The following is a 22,123-nucleotide window of genomic DNA, read 5'->3' as shown; positions in this document are numbered from 1 at the left end:
TTGAACTAGAACACGAGTTTTTGATACCAGTTGAATCAATATCTGGCAATCGTACAACTACCAAAACAAGCGAGTTTCGGATCAAAACCACAGTTTGAATTATGATTGTTGTGTTGATTGAATGTTTACCAAACCAACGAAGATCCAATCCTTGTTTGTTCCAAGGTCCCGACTGCAAGATAATGCTTCATTGACGTGAATGCAGTTGCTTTGATCAAACGTCAATTGTATAAGCGGGACTGCACTTTGTGTATGTATTCATGCTGATCTCCCCATTGATACGTTGGGGTTAGATTAGATGTAGCAGGCGGTGGCAATAGGCTTGGTGGTAGCTTTCCATGATCTGGCAACTGCTTGGGTTTCTTGTATTTACCCCAAACAGGATCTAAAGCATGACCATTACACATGCAATATCAGTCAATAGCTCATCAACTGCCAAAGCATAACAAAATGTACCAATCTGAGCTGGAATGTGAGATACGATGCCTGCCTGATCAAGCTGAATCAATTCGTAATATCTCTTGACATTTGATCGATGCTATATCCAGTTACAGTCATATCAGTAAAGAGCTACTGCAAATTAGGTATAGCTACAACAATCAATACGTTACTGCTGAGCCCAAGTTATGGGATGATCTGGAATCTCGAGTGTTTGGGATATGAACAGAGCAGTAATGGCAATAATCTACACAGAACATGAATGAGAATGCGGTCAATGTGGCTATATGCAGACCATATGAATACTTGCAGTTTCTTGGCATTGGTTCTATTGAATAAAATATACTCTGTAGTGTCAGGACAGTACTCACGCTTGCAGCTATCGATAATGGGAACAAGGATGAAAATAAAATGAGAAATTGTCTGCAATCGCTCATCTTGATGCTCTGCGCAAGGGTTTCATTTAGTCTATTCATTTAACCAATCGTGCAATTTACCAACAGAAAACTCTCGTATCCAAAAGGCTGCAACGACAGCCTGATTGGTGCTGTCAGAACGGTTTCAACATGCCAAAATTGGATTTTTGAAATATAATACTTTCATCCCCTTTGTCTTGAACTTTAGTCAAAAAGTTGACAGGCAGTCAAATATACAGCAGTGTTCACGTAAAATGGAACAGTAAATAAGGGTACCAAATACATGATAAACAGCCAATCTCATGTTTGACTGGTGTCAATCTTACTGGACAACAGTGTGTCCTTTCGAATCATTGTTCAAAATAGTTTCTGGTGATTTTAGCCTTCAAAACATGTCCTTTTACGCATGAAATAGTGCACTTGTGGACCTTGTCAAGTACAAACATTTTGATCAGCAATGTCAAGATTGTGTGATTCATATGATGGTCAGTGTGTTTATTGACTGATCAAAGGAGTTGTGAATGTTGTAATATTTCAAGACCTTTTAAACCATGGCATGTAACATTTCCATACACGCATGTTATTCTAGACAGCATTCTATTCCACAAAACAACTGTTTGGTTAGACATGATGTATCAACCATTTAATAAACAGCGCGAGGATTGGAACTTTATTATTACACATTCTTGAATTCTACTAAAATGATTCGAGTATAATAAAGAATGGGTTTGTGTACCAATCGATCCCAACACTAAAGAACTGAGAATATTCAGTAAGAAAACACAACACACAGTTGAGCACTGTTTATTCGCAACCAAAATGACGGTTTAAATGAATACAGAAAAATGTTTTACGTGAATACGGCTATAAATAGAATGCAAACAGCTGTCAAGATTTACAGCTAAACTTTTGCATCCAGGCCGTCCTGATTGCAACAGGGAGGATTAGCATTGATAAAGTATATTTATCAGTGATTTATACTTTTCTGAGCTACTAGTGAATCGCCTTTATACCATTTGTATCAATAGCTTGACAACTATTTATACAAGATTATGCTTGAATCCATTCCGCTGTTTTTGCTGGGTTTAGTTCTGGGTATTGTAGCTCTTCCACTTGCATTCTTGCTTTACAGGTAAGAACTGTTGTGTATGTTTTCAGACCATCGATCATCATATTGGATTGCAAAGTCACCATCAGCGATTTAACTCCAGTGCAGCATCTGCTGTCATTGGACACGCTCAGACACTCCAACGCATACATGATTGCTTTGCAGTTCTTTGATGAGGATCTTGTACATGGCTGTCCTTGACACTTGTTAACCATTCAAATTTCTGATTCCATCTAAATTGCTTTAGGTGGCTGCAGGGTTTAACTACCGAGCAAGAGTACAAGCCCTTGGAGCAAGTTACCCCACACGCAGCCACTATTCATCCTTTGCAATGCTCTGCATGTCAGCATCCAGCCATTCATATCAAATCTGAAGACCAGTGCTGTGCACGCAACCATTCTGCCGATCCCAACAAATATTTTTATTCTGCTCATCCATATCAACATCGACATGCTGACGATCCATCGTCACCCACTCCACCCATATCTGAAGACCCTATTGTCACTGCCTTCCGTCAATGCGTGTATTCTGTGCTGCATATTCAAGCCTTCAACCCCGAAACCCTTCCAGCTTGGCCCTCAGCCTGGCCAGCCCTATTTTCTACAGGGGCAATTGAGGCTCTTGCTGTCCAGATGCAAAAGCAGTCTTTACAGCATCAACTCATTCCATCTCAGTCACACCCAAATTGCTCGCATACCCGATCTCTCTCAAACGATCATGGAAAGGTAAAGGCAGGCATCTCGCCATCACGAACTCCAACTCTACTTACTTCCATCTCTTCATCCATGGCAGCTTCTCACAACTATGGCACTATTTCGTCGTATAAAACCACCCACAATTCATCATCTGTTGCTTCTGTATTATTTGAAGAAAATGTTGAATCTTCACCTCAGACCCCATTAAACTCGCCTATTCATAGTGAAAGTCCCAGTAAGCATATTCTTATTGGAAAGCATCGGTTAAATTCTCTTTCGGTCGGTATCCCCAAATTGAGTTCTCAAAAACATTCCAATCGGAAAATATCTTCTGATAATCTATCCAACCTGGCACCTTTGACATCTGTAGCAGCCACACCTATTCTCAATGCCACGAGCAACCAGCTTACTTTCTGCAACGCTGCAACGGACACCATCTCCAACCAGCCAATCTCTCCTACAGCTTTATCACCAACGCATTTACCATTAAAAGTTGTTCCTATCCAGCCTTCCAGACGTAGATTGGCTATTGATCGAGGATCTATCAAATCTGCACCCAAAGCATATTCTAGAAGTCACCGATTTAAACCATTTGATCCTGGTAGACACGGCGCACCAAAATCTACACTACATCGACCTTTTACAGGCGATCGTCAAAAAATCGATGGTCTCAAACGCTACCACTATGCATTTGACAGTTCCCATGAATGGACTATTCCACACTATGGACAGGTTAAATTCACAGATCACTCTCCAATGGTGTTTTCTGCTATTCGCGACTACTTTGGGTATTCCCTTGCTGAGCTTGAAATGGATCTGACTGCTCCACTTTCTATGAGTTCGTCTACAGGAAAGTCAGATGCTGTGTTTCTACGAAGCAAGTCTGGCCGATTTTTGTTCAAATCACTTCGAGGTTCAGAAGCCGACAATCTGAAAGCGTTTCTTCCAAGCTATGTTTCATTTATTATTGATAATCCCGATACACTTCTTCCTCGGTATCTAGGAATGTATACGTTTGATCCACCAAGTCGTCGACCCAGTACCATATCCTATACAAACTCTACACATCATGCCACCAACAGTGATCGAAGCAGTATAGGCTCTATTTCAAGCAATACTGTTTTGCTTCCTACGGCTCTACAAGGAAAATGCACGTTTGTGATGATGCCCAACGTGTTTGACACAATGCTGCCTATTGATTTCAAATACGACTTCAAGGGATCAACTGTTGGACGTCAAACTCTTAGACGTGATGAGCTGTTGGAATTGTTCAATCATGAAAAATCCATCCATCATGACCAGCAAAATTATGGCTTAAATCCCAACACTGGTGTTCATTCAAAGAAATTGGTGCAATCAAAGGAAATTACATTCAAAGAACTTGATTTCAGTAGATTGCTTGGAGAAGGAATTGTCAATCTGATTCATTTGGGGGCTGAGCGTCGCGACTGGCTTGTGGATCGTTTAACCAAGGACACTGCATTATTGAAGCGACACGAATTTATGGATTATAGTCTGTTAATTGGTGTTCATGTCTATTTAAACGATCCTATCCCCCATGCCTGTGCTACGGGCGTTCCTATTCTTTCCGATTCCAATAGTGCGGCAGCAGGCATGTCCATATCACCTGCAGTTTCAATACTAAGCAGTACAGTATCTCAATTGAATGGTTCAAAAGCAGGATCCAAACCAACCCAACCGTATCTTTCAGCATTTCAAACCATTGCAAACTTAGTTCGAGGCACTTCACCTGAAATTTCAAGCATGTCTGCATCTCCATCTGGTCAGTGCAGTATTTCTATTGGCGATACAGATGATGATGATGAACATCCGAGTCAAAAATTTAATGAGCATGTGCATTCAAAATATGAGCAGCCATTTACATCCATGAATGAGCCATACCCATATGCAACGCATTCATGCAAGCCACCGCAAACTCATTGCAACACTATAACACATACAGATTTCCACGGAGGTATGAGATCTGTTGGGCAAGATGAAGTCTATTACTTTGGGCTTATTGATGCATTGCAAAAATACAATTATTTCAAATGGGTGGAGCGTAATCTTAAAAAACAGACTAGCCAAATCATTCATGGTCCAACTGCCTTGACATCAATGTTTTCTGGATCGTCCTCTATGAATGGAGGAAACTTTAAAGGGCCGTCATTAAATGTCATGACTACACCACCCACGTCGCCTTCACCATTGACTGGCACTTCACAGAATGGATCCCTTGCTCCACCACTGGATAGAGTCTACAAATCATCTGGTCATACGCGATCTCGTAGTGCTACCATGTTGAGCCGACATGTGTCGCCCTACCTAAAAAGTAAAACTGATGCCAGTGTAAATCCAGGATCACTCACAGTTCCAGGAAAGTCGTCTTCAAATACTGGATATTATGAAGCACTGACATCACCAACAAAAATTAAAAACCATGAGTTTCCGCTCAGTCCACCCCAATTGGATACACAACACCTTGCTGCATTTCCAGCCAAAAAACGGCATTCGATTTCACTTAAAGACGTGCCTGAACAACCAGAAAGTGATGATGCAGGTCATATCGAAGAAAAAAACTCGACATCACAATCCATTGATGATCACACTTTATCCTCACGGCCGGCTGCTTTAAACGAAGAGACTATACCCATGTTTCAAAATCGACATATTACATTCCCGGCTGTTACTACTTTGACCACCATGCCGGAAAACAGTGTCGAAGAACCTGGTCGATATGCATCTCGTCTTGTTGATTTTATTGGCGGAATTGTCGTATAACTATCATGGCATATGTATCATTCCAAACCTTGAGCGTGTTATTGTTGAAATGTTTGATCATACAAATCAAAAGAAATAAATTGTCTAGACTGTTTATGAAAAATAAATATCTTGTAGAATACGCTCATGCTTGCAACTTGAACTGGATGAAAAGTTGAGTTCAAGTATAAAGTAAATGAATGCATACAAGGTAAAATGGAATTTAGACAAATATCAGTACAAAAAGTAAAAAGTGAACGAAGTGGGATTCGAACCCACGCCTCCGGAGAGACCACGGCCTTAACGTGGCGCCTTAGACCGCTCGGCCATCCGTCCTATACGTCAAGAAAGTTGCTATCCGTATATGTTATTATTTAATCATACCTGCACAGAAATAGTTTTGCAATCTTGGATCTGTTGGTAATCGGTTAGAACGACTAAGCAGTTGGACTTTTGAATTAAATTTACTCTGAAGCTAATTAAACTATTTTATTTTCACACGTCTTTTTCTCAACTATCTTTAATTCTTTAATAATGCACTCACACATCTTATTAGTTATTATGTATATCAGAGTGGTTAAAATACAATACAATAGATAGTCAATCCAGAATCATTCCAGTGTAGTTGAAATGACCTAGATATATAAATAAAATAACTGCGGTATTGTGCCAACAATACTGAAGCACAGTACCACAGCTGGTGTTTATTTGGGATTCAATCCCATATTTTGGCAAAAACAGCATATATCTTTTTAAAGATGTATGCTGTTTTTGATTCCAATGGACTTGGAATATGATGCGCAAAGGCATCGGTGGGACCAGAAGCAGTCGTAGAATCAACCCGAGAAGATCTACGACTGGTCTGGGTCACCAGAAAACGCACTCTGTTGCAGAGGGTTTTCCATGACAACGCACCCTTTGATTTAGGCTCAAAGGAATAAAGCCCAAGCTCGACCGCCCGATAGACGTTGTTGCGGAAGTTGCTGACACAGTTTCTTGACACACCCCTGTATCCTGGGTGATGTGTGTCAAGCTGGGTGTAAACTGTGCGAGCATGCAAGTGCTCCATGTATTCCTCGAGCTGATCGCTGTTTAGATCCAAGATGTTGTAGTACTTCATCTTGTAGAGCTCGTTGAAGTAGAAGCAGTCGTACAGCAACTGTGTCGTGTACCGGAATACGTTTTGGTCCTGCTGAGAAAAAGACGCAATAATCTTGCGGACTTTTTTAAGGTCTGCAGCAGTCCATTGTTTTACTGTAGAATTCAATGAAAAAATAGTAAGCCATCTGACCATCCATTCCATGTAACAAATGATATTCTCCATCTAATCATAAATAATATGTAAAAACCAGCATTTGAATTACCAGAAAAGCTTCGAAGTTTACAAATAATAGCAGGTGAAACCATACTTTGAGATATATGGCCAAAGTATTGACTGATAAATCTCCAGAGCTCATCGTGAGAACATTCCAAAGTTTGATCAAGACTATACAACACGTCAAAATAAAATTCACATGTTATTATCATGCCATTCTTGATAGTTTCTTACAACTAGTCTTTCCAAATTACTTACATGGAGAAATCAGTGGGATTGGAGATGAAGCTTTTCATAATTTTATCAAGACTCTTTTCAGTCTGCTGTCTCGAGTAACAATCAGAGGCATTGCCGTATACAAGATGTGCAGTATAAGAATTCGCACATGCCATGATGTCTGTAAACGCACATGTCAGTCATTAGAGTGGATATAAAATCAAACCAGGCCAACAGGCATTGTTCCCAAGCCCAAATCTATATACTTACCACTATGATAGATAATATCTCCAATAATCTGAAGAAGCTTTGGAATGCAGACGCCGTTTGGCAATGTCACCATAATGTGATCAAATGCGTGGAAATCGTATATCTGAATCACAGCATCTATTAAAAGTATACAAAAACATTAGCCATGTCCAGTACATTGGGAACAACTATTTGGTAGTATGCTTTTTAAACACTGTCGCTCAGTAGCTACAAACTCTACATGATTCACAGCCATCAAATGCATAATCATGTTGTAGATATCAACAAGTATATCCATCATGCTTATCAGCTGGCAACTGATTTGCGTGATTTTCAATAAAGCTATATCCATTTCATCAACATCAGCTTACCTTGGTGGTCATCTTTTTTTACATCTGGTTTAGGATTTTCTAAAAAAATCTGTTCTAGCATGAGCTGAGCGGCGTAGCACATTTTGATTAGTAAGATTAGGCTGCAATATTTGAGATAGTGTCGATCTGAATACAATAATTAATCCACGTAAAAGTAAAAATCCTGAAATACAAATGGTTTTAAATGGTTTGTTCATACTAAAACGCTGAAAATTATCCATGTACAATGCATTGGATGACTTTAAATCCCGCTCTTGAGCTGCTTCATCTATTGAAAACTCGCTATTCAATCAAGTTTTGACAATATCTACAACTCAAGATACTAATACCCACAACCTATATCAACAAATATAAAGCCATTCGACTACTTTTACAAAAACCGATTTTTTGATCACATTCCTTCAAATAAAATTCATTGTCAATTCAGTTACATGCTCTTGTTAAACAGAAGCTAGCAATTACCAATTTTTTATAGGTTTGCCAGAAAGATTCAACAACTATTGCTCAAGACTGTCTTGTTTGATTCGATCCATTTCTGGATGGTTTCACGATCACGCTCGAGCCATTTGGTAGAGCTACGAACACGCTCGATGGACTGATTTAGAGGACGCTGAGCAGCCTTGAGTTGCTCTACACGGGTTGCCTTTTCTTCATCGGTTGCTAGCTCATCACCACGAGACCAAGCCTCGACTTCATCAGCAAACGCATTGCCAATTTGACCACTGACACACAATTGAACAGATGCCCCAAGAAGACCAAGCGATGGCTTAAGGCGCTCATACAGAACTGGCCAGTTGGACTTGAGGAAGTTCCACATAATTGGCAGTACTTCCTTGAGTGCTGGGGATGAGCGGAGTGAGTTGAGAGGATACATCATATCTTGGAGTCGGACAAGATTGCCATCCATCAAAACCTCATTCAGAACACGATTGACAACATTGATGTTGGGCGACGCACCAAGAGTACTCAGAGCCGTCAAACGAGCTTCAACATTGGTAGAAGTCTTGTAGATGTTCAAAAGTGCTTCAAAAACAGATTCGTCGTCCGTGTTTTTGCAAGCAGTGCGGTAGGCAATGGATCGAAGATTGGTATCAAGTGCAGATTCATCACCACCAACAAACTTGTGGAAACGATCTATGAGCTCCTTGATCACAACAGGGTCTTTAGCATCTGCTGCAGCTGCAATGACTAGCGTACGCTTCATGGCAGCAAGATGTCCTTCTGTTTTGGAGTATTCAAATCCAGATGCCTTGGCCTTGGGTGAAAACAAATACCGCTTAAGCATGTCGATTCCGTTACGAACCTCCTCAGACTCATTGAGTAAAATAACAGAAACGCTTGCAACATTAGCCGAGAGTTCTGATAGTACAATAAAGTCTTCTTCAGCAACAAATCCCCTGGAAATGTCGAGAGCACCAGCAGTCGAACTATTGCCAGACTTGGCAGTAGCAAAGGCATCAGAGATAATGCCAATACGATCCTCGGTAGTAAACAGACTGAGATTGGCTGCAAGTGCAGCACCAAGATGGGCCTGCTGTTTGGTATCCAAATTGGTGCGGTAGAAACCATTGGAGCGGTAATTGAACTTCCAAAAGAAATTATTCTCGTGCGAATATGGAAATGTAATCTTGGTTTCCTTTTCAGTCAAAACATGGCGAGTTGGACTGTGGGGATTGACATGAGTGACAATGGTCAATGGAACAGTCCAAAGACTGGAAGCATCTTCATCAGGTGTGAGATCACCAGAAGACAAGAAGCGAGATTGACGGACTGTCAGAGTAAGCTCCTGCTTGGACTCATCAAACTCTTCATTGGTAACACTCAGTATAGGATATCCCATGGTACGAGTCCACGAGTACATCAGCTTGGCAACATCGTGGCCAGATACTTCGGAAAGCGCAGCCCACAGGTCCAAAGTAGTGGCATTAGAGTATGCAAATTTCTTGAGATATATACGTACTCCAGCAGAAAAGATTTCTGTGGTAAGAAATGATGAAAGCATACGAATAACAGACGCACCCTTGGAGTATGAGATGGCATCAAAAATTTGATTGATCTCAGCAGGGCTTTGGACATCAACTTCAATGGGATGACTGCTACGCATGCTGTCAAGACCCATACCCTTAGAGTAATCGCCAGTGACAAACTGTGTCCAAACTTTCCATTCGGGGAATATGTTGTCGGTTGCTAACCATCCAACAAATGTAGCAAAACCTTCATTAAGCCAGAGCTCACTCCACCAGTCTAAATGATGATGCATGTTGGTTAGATTTAGTTGAATATAAAAAGTATGCAAGATTGAGAAACGCACCCATTGTAACAAGGTTACCAAACCACTGATGGGCAAGTTCGTGTCCAACAACTAAATTAGCAAAACCGGTAAAATGTCAGTATGCAGGGTAGAGCTGTAGTTGTAATGCATTCGTTCAGTTACTAAATCATACCATATGCAACACCCTGCTTGGCAGGAGCGCTAGTGTTTTCATCCACCAACAACATAACTTCACGGTAGGTTACCAATCCCCAGTTCTCCATGGCACCTGCACCAAAATCAGGAATGGCAATCATATCCATCTATTGTGTCCAAAACCATCGTATTAGCAATCAATAAACTAAAAAACACACTAAAATGGATTGTTACCTTTGGAAGAGGGTAAGCCAGATCAAAATACTCGGAAAAGTATTCAAGCGTCCTGGCACCAACGTCGAGTGCGAATTTGCCAAGGTGCGACTGACCCTTGAGAGTATAGACACGAACAGTGATGGGTTTGGCATTAGCAGGCATCTTGGGCTGAGCCATAGTTTCGATATATTCAAAATCACCAACAGCCATAGCAAGCAGATACGTGCTCATAATAGGAGTGCGAGCAAAAGTGATTTCTTTGAGCGACTTGTTCTCGTGCTGAACAGTACGCTCTTCAGTCTGATTCATATTGGACAGAGCACAAAATACGGGATCGACAATAAGCTTGACATCAAAAGTAGCCTTCAGATTCGGTTCATCCCAACATGGAATGGCACGACGACAGTCTGTAGCTTCAAATTGGGTGACAACAAGATGCTTCTTGACATCGTCCTTGCCAGTGTAACTGCTGCGGTAGAAACCAGCCATCTGATCATTGTGAATGCCAGTGTAATCGACTGTAAGCTCGACCTTTGCACCAGCAGGCAATGGAGTCTCGAATTCAAAAGTAACAGTTTCCTTTTTCTTGTCAAGAGTGATGGCTTTGGCAGTCTGACTGGAATATGGATTATTAAACGTTTTAGATGGGTTGATACAGATCTGTATGCCAAACAGGATAGAGTCGCAACTTACGTTGTTTCGGTCTTGACATGAACAACAACAATACTAGCAGATTTGATGTTGAGCTCATTGGCATTGGCAACAATTGTGGATGTTTCTTCCTTGACATCGAGACTGATATAGCAAATACAATGATATTATGAGTGCATAGTACAAACCCAGACGAATGGTTGGCTCAAGGAATTTACCTGATTTGAACATGACCAGCGAATTCAAATGATTCAAAGTTGGGAGTGATGCTTAAAGAATAATGAGAAGGTTTTACATTGGTAGGAAGTACTTCACGAGAAGTAGATGAACCTGACTGGAGTGGACCGTTGTTACACATGATTATCTAACAATTACTTGATGGATTCACTCTTTATTTATAATTACAGACCATTGCTAAAGGGTGAGTACAGTAGACTACTATATGATTAACATAAAACGCAAGACTAACATACTGTTTTTGTTGTACGAGTAAAGTTGAAAACGATGTGTTTTTATAAGATTCGACACTTTGCTGGTTGCGGGTCGACCACGTCATTCGACAAGCAACTGCATGGTCAAGTCACGCTTGACTGTCACGGAAAATTCGATTCTTTATCTTGTTATTGGCTTGAAGGTTTTCAAGTTATATTCACGTAATATTAGCACACATTCAACATGAGACTGTTTATCATGTATTTTGGCAGTTTAATGTTCCATTTGCCTGAATATCGCCTTATTCATGCTACCTACAACAGACTATCACCAAGTCGTTAAAACTATATGGTTACAAGCAATCATTGTTAAGGGACAGCTGCCAAGTCTGGGTAGTTTGTGTATATTTATTTTGACACAAGCCAGCGTAATATTGTGGAAACAGTACCAAGTGCTTGTGACGTGATATTGGAATAGGGTGATGAACCAAGCTAAAGCACGACTGAAAACAGTCTGGATGAAAGGGAGGATAAACTGGAAGACAACTATAAAGATATTGAGAATCAAAAACACATACTTTATACAATAGTTTTTCATCAATATAATACCAGCTGCGTCATCGATTGCGAGTTATACAAACTGACTGATCATACCTCGCATTGCATACTGCTTTAAATGGTTCTTTTTTTGGTAACAGTTTTAGCTGCAATATCTTGCATCAATGCTCAAACTCTTACAACACAACCTGATGCAACATCAACATCAACACCACATGCTGCTATTAAAGATACTTGGTCTGACTATAGACCCATCAAACTCGATCGCGATGCTGGATTGTTGGCTTTTTTGCCATATAATCTTGAACAGCGAAAAATTCTAATGTCGAATGCCGAAAATGTATTCAAGGCAAGTTGTCATTTCCATCACAATCTGATACCATAACCAACACAATATATTGCAGCATATTATTAACTGACCAACACATTACAATCGAATTCCAATGATTCAACATGTCCAGGCATGGGTCAATCTTGAATCAAAAATAAAGCATCACGGCCAAAAATCAAATCCCTTTCCTGCTCTCAAGCATATCCGAAACAATATCGAAATCCTTACTGATAAACAGTTCCAGCTTGGGTTATTGAATACATTTGCTCGAGCTCGCGACGCACATACTACCATGACATTAGCTGGTCCGTATAGTTGCTTTTTAGTTACCACGGGAATTTCTTTTCAGTTCATTGATGGTCCAGGCGATATGATCAAAAACCCAACAATCGTCGTCAGCCAACCCGTCAATCGTGAAATATTAGACCTACTACGTAATACCGCGTATAGCCAAATTAGAGTTGGAGATCAACTTGTCGGCATTAACGGCCTCACTTTTTACGAATGGAAAAACAAACATCGAAATGCCATTGGTGGATCCACCGAGTCTCATAGCCAGCGTCTAGCACTAAGATATTTGTCCTTCAGATATGGATCCCATACCCCACTTCCTGATGAAGACTCTATCAAGCTTAAACTCAAATCTCGTGGCGGCATCATGTACGAAGTCAATGTGCCGTACATGTCTATATATCGACATACCTGTTGGGAATACTCGAGCAAACTTTACACACAGCTGACAGGCGTGACTCTTGATATACATTTACAAAATACAGCCGCTGTAAAAGCCAATAGTCATGCCTTGCCAACTACAACAGTCGATGATCATACCACAAGTTCCCAATCTACCATGTCTTTGCTCACTCCTCGCCGTATTCGAAAGCGGGATCAAAGCAGTCAAGATCAAGATACAGGACGATTGTCAAAACGTGATTTACAGATTACATTTTATGAAACGAGTATACTCGAACTATCTTGGGCAATTTGGAAACCTGACAGCCAAAACATGGGAATAATCAAACTGACATCGTTCGAGTGCACATCCCGCACAACAAACACGCAAAAGGTTTCTGAAGGAGTTCTTGAAGTGAGAAGACTATTGAAGACAGTACTCAAAGACACTAATTCTATTTTGATCGATGTTCGTGAAGGTGATGGTGGAAGTATGGATTTTGCAAATGCCATTCCACAGCTATTCAAGAGCAATATTGAGCCATTTAAAGTGAAGTATCTTAGGAACAAGGTCACATACAATATGTTTGTAAAATCACCCATAGATTTGAGATCGTCTCGTAATGCTTGGTCCAAAACATCACCCGACGACAGTAAGTACTCACTATTCCATGATTTTACGGATCCAGAGAATATCATCACTTGCAGTAAGGTTTATACCAAACCAATGGGTGTATTTACCAGTGGTAATTGCGCTTCTGCATGTGAAATCGTGGCAGGAACTGTGCAGTCGTATGACATTGGAACAGTGTTTGGTGAGGATATCACAACGGCAGGTGCTGGTGCAGCCGTTTGGAATTTAGATCTCCAACTTACCTTTTATGATCCGACAGACTTTAAACCAATGCCATTCAAAAAAGAGTTGACATCTCATAACAAGGAGGCATTTTATAACCAAATGACTGTAGGTCATCGAGCATTCATCCGTAATGGCAATCATAAAGGACAGCCGGTTGAAGATGTTGGCATCGTATCTAATGTTGTAATCCGACCACAACTGGAAGATATTATTTTTGACACAACGGATAATTCGCAGTACAATTATATTGCAGATTATTTGATCAAAGTTGGCAAAAGACCAGCCAAAACAGTCTGAAATCTTTGAGGAATTCTGTAGTGAAACAGTTGATTACTATAAATCGACGAGTTTACGTTACTTCAGCTATTCACTGCTGTATTCACGTAAAATGGAGTTTGCATTTATCTTGCAACGATCGACTTGTTGGAATAAACAATGCTTGAATATTTGTGTTTTTGGTACATAAATAGACTTTGATAGGCACTCGGTTCAGTGTAGTTCCAGTCGTCGTGCCATTTGTTGAATGGTTGGTAAACCATGTTCAATCAGACGGTTGTTTTGTGGAATGGAATACTGTTTGGAATAACATGCGTGTTTTGGAATGTTGCATGTCGTTGTTTAAAAAGTCTTGACATGTTACGGATTGCTGAAACCTGGAATGTTGGAATGTTGGGAGTCTGGAAAGATTGCACTGCAACCAACAGATTCCTACTACACAACACACAATCAGACACCGTATATGTTATTGGAAACGCTGGCTTGACACACAACCAACAAACATCTGGCACAACCATGCCATTGAACAAGTGCTGTTGTATTCTAATATCAGACACGTTCTACTTGAATAACGCCAAAGATTGCACGTATCAGGAATGCAACTGTTGTTTCTATGATGATCATACAGTATTGTAGTGTTTGGTTTGGAGATTGAAGAAATACCAAAAGCATGCAATGTACTGGAACAGAAATATGAGTGTTTGTTCTGTATTTTTGTACAAAAATGGACACAAAGTAGAAACCCAGTAATATTAGCACACATTCAACATGAGACTGTTTATCATGTATTTTGGCAGTTTAATGTTGCATTTTACGTAGACAGCTGTATTCATGCTACCTACAACAGACTATCACCAAGTCGTTAAAACTATATGGTTACAAGCAATCATTGTTAAGGGACAGCTGCTATGTATGAATGGTTTGTGTATATTTATTTTGACACAAGCCAGTGTAGCACTACAAAGACAGTATCAAGTGTTTGTGATGTGATACTAGAATAGGGTGGACCACGTTGGGGCACGATCATGAGATACCTCAAATGAAAAGGGAGGATAAACTGGAAGACAACTATAAAGATATTAAAAATCAAAAACACATACTTTATACAATAGTTTTTCATCAATATAATACCAGCTGCGTCATCGATTGCGAGTTATACAAACTGACTGATCATACCTCGCATTGCATACTGCTTTAAATGGTTCTTTTTTTGGTGGCCGTTTTAGCTGCAATATCTTGCATCAATGCTCAAACTCTTACAACACAACCTGATGCAACATCAACATCAACACCACATGCTGCTATTAAAGATACTTGGTCTGACTATAGACCCATCAAACTCGATCGCGATGCTGGATTGTTGGCTTTTTTGCCATATAATCTTGAACAGCGAAAAATTCTAATGTCGAATGCCGAAAATGTATTCAAGGCAAGTTGTCATTTCCATCACAATCTGATACCATAACCAACACAATATATTGCAGCATATTATTAACTGACCAACACATTACAATCGAATTCCAATGATTCAACATGTCCAGGCATGGGTCAATCTTGAATCAAAAATAAAGCATCACGGCCAAAAATCAAATCCCTTTCCTGCTCTCAAGCATATCCGAAACAATATCGAAATCCTTACTGATAAACAGTTCCAGCTTGGGTTATTGAATACATTTGCTCGAGCTCGCGACGCACATACTACCATGACATTAGCTGGTCCGTATAGTTGCTTTTTCGTTACCACGGGAATTTCTTTTCAGTTCATTGATGGTCCAGGCGATATGATCAAAAACCCAACAATCGTCGTCAGCCAACCCGTCGATCGTGAAATATTAGACCTACTACGTAATACTGCTTATAGCCAAATTAGAGTTGGAGATCAACTTGTCGGCATTAACGACCTCACTTTTTACGAATGGAAAAACAAACATCAAAATGCCATTGGTGGATCCACCGAGTCTCATAGCCAGCGTCTAGCGTTAAAATACTTGACCTTCAGATATGGATCTGATACTCCACTTCCTGATGAAGACTCTATCAAGTTTAAATTTAAATCTCGTGGCGGCACCATATACGAAGTTGATGTGACGTACATGTCTATATATCGACATATTTGCTGGGAATACTCTAGCAAACTTTACACACAGCTGACAGGCGTGACTCTTGATATACATTTACAAAATACAGCCGCTGTAAAATCCAATAGTCATGCATTGCCAACTACAACAGTCGATGATCATACCACAGGTTCCCAATCTACCATGTCTTTGCTCACTCCTCGCCATATTCGAAAACGGGATCAAAGCAGGCAGGATCAAGATACAGGACGATTGTCAAAACGTGATTTATGGATTATATTTCATGAAACGAGTATACTCGAACTATCTTGGACAATTTGGAAACCTGACAGCCAAAATATGGGAATAATCAAACTGACATCGTTCGAGTGCACATCCCGCACAACAAACTTGATGTCAGTTCTTGAAGCAATTCGTGAAGTGAGAGGACTATTGAAGACAGTACTCAAAGACACTAATTCTATTTTGATCGATGTTCGTGAAGGTGGTGGTGGAAGTATGCGTTTTGCAAATGCCATTCCACAGCTATTCAAGAGCAATATTGAGCCATTTAAAGTGAAGTATCTTAGGAACAAGGTCACATACAATATGTTTGTAAAATCACCCATAGATTTGAGATCGTCTCGTAATGCTTGGTCCAAAACATCACCCGACGACAGTAAGTACTCACTATTCCATGATTTTACGGATCCAGAGAATATCATCACTTGCAGTAAGGTTTATACCAAACCAATGGGTGTATTTACCAGTGGTAATTGCGCTTCTGCATGTGAAATCGTGGCAGGAACTGTGCAGTCGTATGACATTGGAACAGTGTTTGGTGAGGATATCACAACGGCAGGTGCTGGTGCAGCCGTTTGGAATTTAGATCTCCAACTTACCTTTTATGATCCGACAGACTTTAAACCAATGCCATTCAAAAAAGAGTTGACATCTCATAACAAGGAGGCATTTTATAACCAAATGACTGTAGGTCATCGAGCATTCATCCGTAATGGCAATCATAAAGGACAGCCGGTTGAAGATGTTGGCATCGTATCTAATGTTGTAATCCGACCACAACTGGAAGATATTATTTTTGACACAACGGATAATTCGCAGTACAATTATATTGCAGATTATTTGATCAAAGTTGGCAAAAGACCAGCCAAAACAGTCTGAAATCTTTGAGGAATTCTGTAGTGAAACAGTTGATTACTATAGATCGACGAGTTTACGTTACTTCAGCTATTCACTGCTGTATTCACGTAAAATGGAGTTTGCATTTATCTTGCAACGATCGACTTGTTGGAATAAACAATGCTTGAATATTTGTCGTTTTCGTACATAAATTGACTTTGATAGGCACTCGGTTCAGTGTAGTTCCAATCTTTGTGCCATTTGTTGAATGGTTGGTAAACCATGTTCAATCAGACGGTTGTTTTGTGGAATGGAATACTGTTTGGAATAACATGCGTGTTTTGGAATGTTGCATGTCGTTGTTTAAAAAGTCTTGACATGTTACGGATTGCTGAAACCTGGAATGTTGGAATGTTGGGAGTCTGGAAAGATTGCACTGCAACCAACAGATTCCTACTACACAACACACAATCAGACACCGTATATGTTATTGGAAACGCTGGCTTGACACACAACCAACAAACATCTGGCACAACCATGCCATTGAACAAGTGCTGTTGTATTCTAATATCAGACACGTTCTACTTGAATAACGCCAAAGATTGCACGTATCAGGAATGCAACTGTTGTTTCTATGATGATCATACAGTATTGTAGTGTTTGGTTTGGAGATTGAAGAAATACCAAAAGCATGCAATGTACTGGAACAGAAATATGAGTGTTTGTTCTGTATTTTTGTACAAAAATGGACACAAAGTAGAAACCCAGTAATATTAGCACACATTCAACATGAGACTGTTTATCATGTATTTTGGCAGTTTAATGTTGCATTTTACGTAGACAGCTGTATTCATGCTACCTACAACAGACTATCACCAAGTCGTTAAAACTATATGGTTACAAGCAATCATTGTTAAGGGACAGCTGCTATGTATGAATGGTTTGTGTATATTTATTTTGACACAAGCCAGCGTAATATTGTGGAAACAATATTCAGGTGCTTGTGACGTGATACTAGAATAGGGTGATGAACCAAGCTAAAGCACGACTGAAAACAGTCTGAATAAAGGGAGGATAGATTGGAAGACAACTATAAAGATATTGAGAATCAAAAACACATACTTTATACAATAGTTTTTCATCAATATAATACCAGCTGCGTCATCGATTGCGAGTTATACAAACTGACTGATCATACCTCGCATTGCATACTGCTTTAAATGGTTCTTTTTTTGGTGGCCGTTTTAGCTGCAATATCTTGCATCAATGCTCAAACTCTTACAACACAACCTGATGCAACATCAACATCAACACCACATGCTGCTATTAAAGATACTTGGTCTGACTATAGACCCATCAAACTCGATCGCGATGCTGGATTGTTGGCTTTTTTGCCATATAATCTTGAACAGCGAAAAATTCTAATGTCGAATGCCGAAAATGTATTCAAGGCAAGTTGTCATTTCCATCACAATCTGATACTATAACCAACACAATATATTGCAGCATATTATTAACTGACCAACACATTACAATCGAATTCCAATGATTCAACATGTCCAGGCATGGGTCAATCTTGAATCAAAAATAAAGCATCACGGCCAAAAATCAAATCCCTTTCCTGCTCTCAAGCATATCCGAAACAATATCGAAATCCTTACTGATAAACAGTTCCAGCTTGGGTTATTGAATACATTTGCTCGAGCTCGCGACGCACATACTACCATGACATTAGCTGGTCCGTATAGTTGCTTTTTCGTTACCACGGGAATTTCTTTTCAGTTCATTGATGGTCCAGGCGATATGATCAAAAACCCAACAATCGTCGTCAGCCAACCCGTCGATCGTGAAATATTAGACCTACTACGTAATACTGCTTATAGCCAAATTAGAGTTGGAGATCAACTTGTCGGCATTAACGACCTCACTTTTTACGAATGGAAAAACAAACATCAAAATGCCATTGGTGGATCCACCGAGTCTCATAGCCAGCGTCTAGCGTTAAAATACTTGACCTTCAGATATGGATCTGATACTCCACTTCCTGATGAAGACTCTATCAAGTTTAAATTTAAATCTCGTGGCGGCACCATATACGAAGTTGATGTACCGTACATGTCTATATATCGACATATTTGCTGGGAATACTCTAGCAAACTTTACACACAGCTGACAGGCGTGACTCTTGATATACATTTACAAAATACAGCCGCTGTAAAATCCAATAGTCATGCATTGCCAACTACAACAGTCGATGATCATACCACAGGTTCCCAATCTACCATGTCTTTGCTCACTCCTCGTCATATTCGAAAACGGGATCAAAGCAGTCAGGATCAAGATACAGGACGATTGTCAAAACGTGATTTATGGATTATATTTCATGAAACGAGTATACTCGAACTATCTTGGACAATTTGGAAACCTGACAGCCAAAATATGGGAATAATCAAACTGACATCGTTCGAGTGCACATCCCGCACAACAAACTTGATGTCAGTTCTTGAAGCAATTCGTGAAGTGAGAGGACTATTGAAGACAGTACTCAAAGACACTAATTCTATTTTGATCGATGTTCGTGAAGGTGGTGGTGGAAGTATGCGTTTTGCAAATGCCATTCCACAGCTATTCAAGAGCAATATTGAGCCATTTAAAGTGAAGTATCTTAGGAACAAGGTCACATACAATATGTTTGTAAAATCACCCATAGATTTGAGATCGTCTCGTAATGCTTGGTCCAAAACATCACCCGACGACAGTAAGTACTCACTATTCCATGATTTTACGGATCCAGAGAATATCATCACTTGCAGTAAGGTTTATACCAAACCAATGGGTGTATTTACCAGTGGTGATTGCGTTTCTGCATGTGAAATCGTGGCAGGAACTGTGCAGTCGTATGACATTGGAACAGTGTTTGGTGAGGATATCACAACAACTGGCGCTGGTGCAAATGTTTGGAATTTAGATCCAGACCTTATCCTTTATGATCCGACAGACTTTAAACCAATGCCATTCAAAAAAGAGTTGACATCTCATAACAAGGAGGCATTTTATAACCAAATGACTGTAGGTCATCGAGCACTTGTTCGTAATGACAATCATAAAGAAAAGTGGATTGAAGATATTGGTATCGTATCTGATGTTGTAATCCGACCACAACTAGAAGATATTATTTTTGACACAACGGATAATTCGCAGTACAATTATATTGCAAACTATTTGATTGAAGTTGGCAAAAGACCAGCCAAAACAGTCTGAAATCTTTGGGGAATTCTGTAGTGAAACAGTTGATTACTATAAATCGACGAGTTTACGTTACTTCAGCTATTCACTGTTGTATTCACGTAAAATGGAGTTTGCATTTATCTTGCAACGATCGACTTGTTGGAATAAACAATGCTTGAATATTTGTCGTTTTCGTACATAAATTGACTTTGATAGGCACTCGGTTCAGTGTAGTTCCAATCTTTGTGCCATTTGTTGAATGGTTGGTAAACCATGTTCAATCAGACGGTTGTTTTGTGGAATGGAATACTGTTTGGAATAACATGCGTGTTTTGGAATGTTGCATGTCGTTGTTTAAAAAGTCTTGACATGTTACGGATTGCTGAAACCTGGAATGTTGGAATGTTGGGAGTCTGGAAAGATTGCACTGCAACCAACAGATTCCTACTACACAACACACAATCAGACACCGTATATGTTATTGGAAACGCTGGTTTGACACACAACCAACAAACATCTGGCACAACCATGCCATTGAACAAGTGCTGTTGTATCCTAATATCAGACACGTTCTACTTGAATAACGCCAAAGATTGCACGTATCAGGAATGCAACTGTTGTTTCTATGATGATCATACAGTATTGTAGTGTTTGGTTTGGAGATTGAAGAAATGCCAAAAGCATGCAATGTACTGGAACAGAAATATGAGTGTTTGTTCTGTATTTTTGTACAAAAATGGACACAAAGTAGAAACCCAGTAATATTAGCACACATTCAACATGAGACTGTTTATCATGTATTTTGGCAGTTTAATGTTGCATTTTACGTCAAGACAGCTGTAATAGTTGGATTTTTATGGTTTTGAAAGAGAAATATGTTTAATCCATTGTATAGTCAATCTGTAGTATCGTATTCTCGGACAGATGGATCGACATACAAGCCTATGACAACACAAACAATATTTTAAACTGCCTTGTTTTCCACCAGAGTTCCGATATGAATGTATCTATAAAACCAGTATCAAGATGAGTCGACCATAATAAACAAGGACACATATCATCCATCACCTACTTTCCCATATAAAACTGGGTCCATTCATGTAATGATTCTTTTTCTGATTCAGTGAGATCTTCTAAAGGATCGATGGGGCCATGAATATCTGCCAATACATCATCACTAAACGAATTTTTGGCCATCCCTCTGGAAGCATCTCGACCAGAGAAAGTCTCATACATCGACCCTACAATCATCAAGGGTCAAAGGTTCTGTTGTATAAAAGACCAACATGTGAATGGATTTACCTGGACCGTAAAAGTTTCGACCGGCTGATACATCAAACACCATGCCAGAGACCGACATATAGATGGGTTTTTCATCCTCACCATTATAGTAAGCCAGTTCTACAGGTGTAAACGATTTCAATTCAATCACCTCTACCAACCAGGGTTAGTGTCTTGATTCTTTTAATCAGAATTCGGCTCAAGGTGTTTGCATTGACATGTTGAATGCCCAATCGATGGATTTTAGTCAACCGACACTTACTGGAATGCTTGGGAGCAGTAGCAGTAGTCGTATCTGAAAACATTGTTTTTTTGATAACATACACTAGCAGAACAGAAAGAATCCAGTTGACAGGATTGTAAAGAATATTCTCAGCAGTGAATGTTGACATATTTATGAGGCTGGAATGAATGACAAATGCAATTTAGATCAGTCGAGTTGACGGGT

At 39.8% G+C, this 22,123-nt stretch overlaps 7 protein-coding genes across 7 annotated transcripts; 4 read left to right on the top strand and 3 right to left on the bottom strand.

Moving 5' to 3' along the window:
• Window positions 1-1,906: 1,906 nt before the first annotated feature.
• BATDEDRAFT_92839 (uncharacterized protein) lies at window positions 1,907-5,438 on the top strand (the record flags this gene model as incomplete). Its single annotated transcript, XM_006683054.1, has 2 exons — window positions 1,907-1,986; window positions 2,210-5,438. 2 exons carry the CDS (start codon window positions 1,907-1,909, stop codon window positions 5,436-5,438), a joined length of 3,309 nt encoding a protein of 1,102 aa, XP_006683117.1.
• Window positions 5,439-6,132: 694 nt separating this feature from the next.
• Window positions 6,133-7,650, bottom strand: BATDEDRAFT_28627 (uncharacterized protein; the record flags this gene model as incomplete). The annotated part of the gene is made up of 5 exons (XM_006682988.1): window positions 6,133-6,671; window positions 6,782-6,903; window positions 6,991-7,129; window positions 7,219-7,335; window positions 7,569-7,650. 5 exons carry the CDS (start codon window positions 7,648-7,650, stop codon window positions 6,133-6,135), a joined length of 999 nt encoding a protein of 332 aa, XP_006683051.1.
• Window positions 7,651-8,058: 408 nt separating this feature from the next.
• Window positions 8,059-11,200, bottom strand: BATDEDRAFT_28626 (uncharacterized protein; the record flags this gene model as incomplete). Its single annotated transcript, XM_006682987.1, has 6 exons — window positions 8,059-9,812; window positions 9,880-9,930; window positions 10,013-10,142; window positions 10,210-10,807; window positions 10,885-10,986; window positions 11,061-11,200. The coding sequence occupies 6 exons, from the start codon at window positions 11,198-11,200 to the stop codon at window positions 8,059-8,061; spliced, it is 2,775 nt and encodes a 924-aa protein (XP_006683050.1).
• A 1,074-nt stretch (window positions 11,201-12,274) lies between these two features.
• On the top strand, window positions 12,275-13,990 carry BATDEDRAFT_28625 (uncharacterized protein; the record flags this gene model as incomplete). Its single annotated transcript, XM_006682986.1, has 1 exon — window positions 12,275-13,990. The coding sequence occupies one exon, from the start codon at window positions 12,275-12,277 to the stop codon at window positions 13,988-13,990; it is 1,716 nt and encodes a 571-aa protein (XP_006683049.1).
• A 1,502-nt stretch (window positions 13,991-15,492) lies between these two features.
• On the top strand, window positions 15,493-17,208 carry BATDEDRAFT_92841 (uncharacterized protein; the record flags this gene model as incomplete). Its single annotated transcript, XM_006683053.1, has 1 exon — window positions 15,493-17,208. One exon carries the CDS (start codon window positions 15,493-15,495, stop codon window positions 17,206-17,208), a length of 1,716 nt encoding a protein of 571 aa, XP_006683116.1.
• Window positions 17,209-18,386: 1,178 nt separating this feature from the next.
• On the top strand, window positions 18,387-20,427 carry BATDEDRAFT_28623 (uncharacterized protein; the record flags this gene model as incomplete). Its single annotated transcript, XM_006682985.1, has 2 exons — window positions 18,387-18,608; window positions 18,730-20,427. 2 exons carry the CDS (start codon window positions 18,387-18,389, stop codon window positions 20,425-20,427), a joined length of 1,920 nt encoding a protein of 639 aa, XP_006683048.1.
• An 850-nt stretch (window positions 20,428-21,277) lies between these two features.
• BATDEDRAFT_92805 (uncharacterized protein) lies at window positions 21,278-22,067 on the bottom strand (the record flags this gene model as incomplete). The annotated part of the gene is made up of 4 exons (XM_006683030.1): window positions 21,278-21,401; window positions 21,467-21,635; window positions 21,697-21,828; window positions 21,938-22,067. 4 exons carry the CDS (start codon window positions 22,065-22,067, stop codon window positions 21,359-21,361), a joined length of 474 nt encoding a protein of 157 aa, XP_006683093.1. The 3' UTR covers window positions 21,278-21,358.
• Between the last annotated feature and the right edge of the window lie 56 nt (window positions 22,068-22,123).

This window comes from Batrachochytrium dendrobatidis (assembly GCF_000203795.2).
Source record: "Batrachochytrium dendrobatidis JAM81 unplaced genomic scaffold BATDEscaffold_20, whole genome shotgun sequence".
Lineage (NCBI taxonomy): Eukaryota > Fungi > Chytridiomycota > Chytridiomycetes > Rhizophydiales > Batrachochytrium > Batrachochytrium dendrobatidis.
The sequence above is the reverse complement of the archived record's forward strand: the minus strand, read 5'-3'. Positions and strand labels throughout refer to the sequence as shown.